This window comes from Cololabis saira, chromosome 4 (genome assembly GCF_033807715.1).
Source record: "Cololabis saira isolate AMF1-May2022 chromosome 4, fColSai1.1, whole genome shotgun sequence".
Classification (NCBI taxonomy): Eukaryota; Metazoa; Chordata; class Actinopteri; order Beloniformes; family Belonidae; genus Cololabis; species Cololabis saira.
The window spans coordinates 40465454-40471453 of NC_084590.1; the positions used below are offsets into that span (position 1 = coordinate 40465454).

A 6000-nucleotide genomic window follows, 5' to 3' on the forward strand; every position below is an offset into this window, starting at 1 on the left:
TTCAGCCCTTGAATGCAGAAACCCTTTGATGTGCTGCAGACCCTGTTTCATTTTGTAAATGCAGCTGGTGCAGTGTCATGTGGACGAAACCAGAATCAGTTGGAAACAATGACATAATTGCACGGATTTGCTTCTGGGTCACGTCACCCCCCTCCCCTCTCCAAACACACACACACACACACACACTCACCAATTCACCGAGCCTTCATCACGCAGCAGCCGTCACCAGAAAGAGATCACACAGGTGTACCTACACAACGTGCAACAACAACTTGGAGGCAGAAACAGTAGGCGCCGCCGACTTTGTTGTCTTTTGTTTCTGCTATTATGAATACAAAGTCTGGATTTAATAGTGAAGCAACTGGCTACATGTGTGGGAGTAAAAGGCATTATGAGGTATTACAGAAACGATCCGCAGCAAAGGTTGTTTCCAGGGGTGTTTTGCGGCGGCGCACATGCCCACTGAGCACGGATGGCTGTGTGACGAACGTTTACAATGGAAATCAAATGAAATAAAATGCTGGCGTGGAACTGATACTGACTGGCGTTAGATGAGACGGAGTCATCGGACCGCATTTGTTTTCACTACCAGAACTTTGCTCTTTACCTGACAACATACAGTCCTTGCAAAAATGGCATGAAAATGGCAGTTACAATAAATGTCACATAAAAAGAAAAACCCCATCCGTGCTTTTAATCTGGGTGCAGACATGTGATGCAAAGAGATAAAAGAATAGAAATGAACTAAAGATGCAGAGTTCTGTTTCTTCTCTTTAATAAAGTCTCCTCGGCTTTTGTTGATACATCGTGCGGTACCACTGACTTCCTTCACTGGGGATGAGAGCAGAACCGCAGTCAGAGCTTAAACTTACCAGGTCACTCTGGCAGTTCTGCGGAGGGAGTGCTTGTTTCCTGGGAAAGGGATCCGCTGCCAAGTCCAGATGCCGAGGCTGCTCCCCGGGGGCAGCATCCTGAGACCAGACAGGGGAAGTGTAGTGTGAGAGCCGGCGAGGCCGGGCCTGGAACACTGTCAGCTGCCTGCACTGCCGCGGGATGGGAGACTAAATCACTCTGCTCCCTCTCTGCCGAGCTCCAACCACATGTGGTATTCATTTACAACGAGCTTGTGAAGAATGAGAGTGAGGGGAAAACATGGAAAACAGCTCTATGACACATCGGGATGAGGGGGATTACTCAGTTGTGTGCGCTCAGACGCCCCTCGTTGGGCTTTTGTTCGCCTGCGATTGTCGGCGGGTCTTCCAACCGCTAACTGGGTACAATGAATCAAAGTCGCTCCACTTTCTAGGCGTAACAGGAGAAACCTGCTTTGATGTTTCGCTCGCTGGGTAACCTCGCGGCCAGGTTGGGTCTCATGTGAGGGTGAGAGATGGCAAATATTAGCTTTCATGAAATAACCTGTAACTTGCGGTGACTTTCAAACTCCTTTATTCTCTAATCCTCCCCTTTACATCTCGCAATTTTTGTCCATTTATCATCATCCCCTCAGATCCACACATGTTTTGTTCACATATATATCACTTTCCTGTAGATATGCATGCTTTAAAAACTGTCTGTCCTCAAATAGCTTCTCCTAAATGCACCGTCGGATGCTGGCGAAACATTTTAAGTCATCATAATGAGTGATGCTGTATTATGTTTGCGTTGACTTGGACTGGGAGTAAACGAAGCTCCTTCATGACAAAAATGCGAGCACTTGGGAGAAGCCGGAGCATTGCGAGGGTGTCCTCAAGTCTACGTGAAGGACGAGTTTTACTCGGAGTGCTTGCACTGCTGCCGGAAAGACATTAGGCATTAAGACAACACGCAGCGCGAGATATGTAACATCTCAGACACCCGTGAAATCTTATCTGCAAAGCATGCGATGAGGACAAGACTTCAAACAAGGAGCCGGTGTTGATGTCTCAGTTAAATTTGAGCGCCACCGACTACATTTTAATCAGCGGCAGTGTCATGAGCCAACTGGGGTTTCCAGAAGATGGAATGCTTCTTTGCCAAACACAACATAGTGATCAGTCGAGGAGAGCTTATTAAATGTAGGTAGTCATGGTGCTGGCGCTGAACTTCCCATCGGCACACATTTCCTGCTGTCTCAGGGATTCTTTCCACTCTCTTTAGGCACAATTATCAAGGGAGAGGCAGGCCTTGAGGACAACTCGCTCTCCCCCCCTTCCAAAAAAAGCCTTTCTTCAAGTCTCCCTTTTTCATCTGCAGAGGGAGTAGCCTTGACCACATTTCTGGAGGCTGAATAGCATCTTTGACACAGATAGGTGATGACTAGTGGTGTTTTGCCCTCTAGTGGCCAACCTACGTAATTGCATTTTTATTTCTTCTCTTCCATGATAACTTTTCATGGCTCTTAGCAAAGATGAGGAAAATGAAGTCGTTAAAATAAAATGTAAAAGAGCTGACACTGATGTAAGAACATGCTGTTTTTCTCCTTCAAAGGGTGTTCCTAACGGGCCGAGGCTGTCCTCCAATGGAAACGCGGGAGTCATGTCAGCGCAGTCGCAGCTGCGACCCTCAGCGCCCGCCAGCCAGCAGAAAGGTCCCGCCAAACACCTGGCCATCCAGAGGCAGCTCAACCAGCAGCAGCAGCAGCAGCAGCAGCAGCACGCCATCAGCAACACGGTACGCTCAGGAAGTTCACACCCTGAACGCCGTTCAAAGTGATAACGTTAAAATTGTTGAAATTTCATGAACTAGTAGACTAGTTCTGCAAATTATGTTTAAAGCTCATAAAAAAACTTTACCAATCAACATTCAGAAAAGATTTGAAAAAAGAGAAAGCAAGTATAACTTAAAAGGAACAGGGATTTTTTAAAAACCAAGATGCAGGACTAAATTGATGGAACGTTGTGTTTCTGTGAAAGGAATCAGTTTATGGAACAATCTGAATAAAGAAAACAAAGAATCCAAATCAAACATTACATTCAAAAGAACAATTAAAGCCTGTATGTTAAGTAAATATAATGAAATATGTTAGTTTAAGTTTGATTGACATACCCATAGACAGCGGTAATTTTATTTAGTTTTTTAGTTTTTTATTTCACTTAGTTGTTGTTGTTTTTTTTAATTTTTAATTTATGTTATTTGTGAAGTTATTTCTTGGAAAAAGGGGCAGATCAGATAAGATTCTTCTTCTTTCTGCTCCCTTTTCATTCACAATTGAAAAACATTTGTATTTGTATTGAATTGTTTTATTTTTTTGAATGAAATAAAGAATAAAATAAAAATAAATAAAAAATAAAATTAAGTCATATAATCCATCGTCATTTTATATCTTCCTTTAGGACAAAGACAATGCACATGATCAGTTTAGCAGACATCTTACAAGACCTCCGCCTGATTACAAACAGACGAGAAGCATGGCGGGAATTCAGCAAGGAAACATCTTCACAGGTACGTCACTATGTTTGTTTTTTCTTTTTCTTTTAATCTTGTCAATCATCCCAGTGTTAATGCATTTTGTTTGGCATCTCTCCAGGTCAGAACTCCTCCCACTCTCCCAGCAGTGGTCCTGAGAATAACCTCCAGTCCCTCCCCTGTCACCTCCCCGGTGGGTCCGCGCCAAAGATGAGCTCTTCGTCGCTGGAGCGCAGATTTTGTCTGGGAACGGACTCCCACCAGAGTCCGTGCATCGGCCAGTTCCAGCAGCAGCAGAACAGTCACGGCCGTATCGGCCTGAATCAAAGCCAGCCCCGGTTCCTGGAGCCCAGCACGCAAGGGAAGTCCTTCGGGATGAACAATCTGACAGGTGTGCAGCAGCACCAGAGGGCGGCAGCTGACCTGCATTCCTCCGGGCTGCCGGGGCAGGCTCTCGCAGGACTCATGACAAATGCCAGCGTTGGCTGGGGTTCGGCCAATAAGCAAGTGACAACTGGACTCGGCGTGAGGCGTCTCCCCAACGCGCTGCAGTCGCAGGGCGTGCAGGACATGCCGAGCCACCCGTACCAGCAGAGGCACGTCGGGCCCCCTAACCAGGTGGCGCCGGACATCGGGAGGCTCCCGCTGAGCGCTGGGATTAGAGATGCAGGCCCGAGGTCCAACCAGGCCATGATGGGCTCCCCGTCGCCGGTGGGGAGCCTGAGCCAGGCGTCTCCTGAGCAGCGAGTCCCGGCGGGGAAGTTCCCCGACGCCAGTCCCACCTCCAGCAGTTACCAGAACAACAGGCCCACCCGGCTCACCTTCGACTTCCTCCCCGAGGGGGACAACACCGTCCCGGGAATCAACGCAGACTCGGACTTCATTGACTCGCTGCTCAAGTCCGGATCCGGGAACGACGACTGGATGAAAGACATAAATCTGGACGAGATCCTGGGCAGCCACTCGTGAATTCGATGAATCCGCATCTTAAATTATCAAGGCCATTTACGCTAGGTGAAAGGGATGACGTTTGTCAAAATAGACATTTTATAAACTCCTTCATTATCCAAGTATACTGAACTGTTTTGTATCGTATTTACTGTGAAAAGAATGCCGCGTTTCATTGTCACAACTCTGCATATTTGTTCATGGTTTGTAAACCAAGAAACTGCCTTTTCCTTTGCAGTCACTGTTTTTGTGGGTTTTATTTCATGCTTCGGTGCCGTCGTTTTAGGGTTTCAAACCAAATTCACACTGTGAAAACAAAACATTGCTGTGCTGCTTTTAAAGTCGCTTTAAGTTTCTAAATCTTCATGCACAGTTGAGCATGGCGTGGTAAATATCTTCTGAAGTATTGTCACCACACACACACACACACACACAGACTCTCGCTTCAGTAGATGTTTCCTCCTGAGTGTTTCAATGTTTTCATCTGTGGTAGTTTTCAATGCAGTTTGAAAAATGTAACCATTATTTTTTCTCATGTGATATTTAATAATATTTGGGATAGCAATTAGACATTATAATACGTGTAATTAATAAAAATTATTTGAATAAAGTGGGAATTTTGTTTTCTTCACAAGGCATAAATAAAGTTTTACTAAAATATTGTAAAAGAAAACCACATGTACCGTGTTGTAGTTAATCATACCAGTAGTTTCCTGAAACTTAGAAGATACAAACCAAAAGACTACATACCCATACGTAAAGTACCTTAATTTCACTGTGTTTTTTAAACATTTTATAAGTCTCTCAGTTAATTAAAACCATCAAAAACATAAAACTTTATTCTGAATTGCAGATTTTTACCTGATAAATTTCTTTAAGAAGCCTCTGAGTGCAATTCTCTTTAACTGAGATTTTCTGAATTGGCCCTTTCATGTTTCAGGATATATTTTTTTTATAGAAACATGACAAAGCTGTGCGATGAATATCCAGTCACTATTCATGAACAAAGGTAAGAGAAGTGTGAATCATACTGGCCGCATCTTTCTTTCGCAGAGGGATTAAAACCGGCCCCAACTTGCACCGCTGGCAAAGTTGTCTCAGAGTTCAAATCTTTTGACTAACTTCTAACAATATCTTTTTAACAACGTTAGGAAATCTGCAAACGGTCTGTTGATGAGGAGACATTTTATAGGCGATGAGGATTTTTCTTACTGGTTCCAGCTGGAGAAAGATTGGGGAGGTCCTTGTTTTGAGGCGTGATGCTGCACATAAGATACATGTTGTTACAACCAAAAACGTAATAACGGCCAATAACGTAATAACTGCCAATAATGTAATAATTTTGGCCATTTCAAATGTAATAAAGCCAATAGTGTAATAATGTGCCAATAATGTAATAAAACTTTTGAGCCAATAACGTAATAACTTTTTGCAGATAATGTAATAAGGCATTACATTATTGGCTGGTTATTACGTTATTGGCCTGGTATTAAAAAAAACTTTCATAATGTAATGCCTTATTACATTATCGGCAAAAGGTTATTACGTTATTGACTCAAAAGTTTTATTACATTATTGGCACATTATTACACTATTGGCTTTATTCCATTTGAAATGGCCAAAATTATTACATTATTGGCAGTTATTACGTTATTGGCCGTTATTACA

The 6000-nt window shown here is 43.6% G+C and overlaps 1 protein-coding gene across 1 annotated transcript in view; it reads left to right on the forward strand.

Moving 5' to 3' along the window:
• zmp:0000001236 (mastermind-like protein 2) overlaps nucleotides 1-4939 on the forward strand; it is a 56401-nt gene extending 51462 nt beyond the window's left edge. The window contains exons 3-5 of the mRNA XM_061719786.1: nucleotides 2467-2649; nucleotides 3312-3420; nucleotides 3506-4939. Of these exons, the coding sequence (XP_061575770.1) occupies nucleotides 2467-2649; nucleotides 3312-3420; nucleotides 3506-4353 (1140 nt within the window). The 3' untranslated portion in view covers nucleotides 4354-4939. The remainder of the gene's footprint in view (nucleotides 1-2466; nucleotides 2650-3311; nucleotides 3421-3505) is intronic.
• The last annotated feature ends 1061 nt before the right edge of the window (nucleotides 4940-6000 follow it).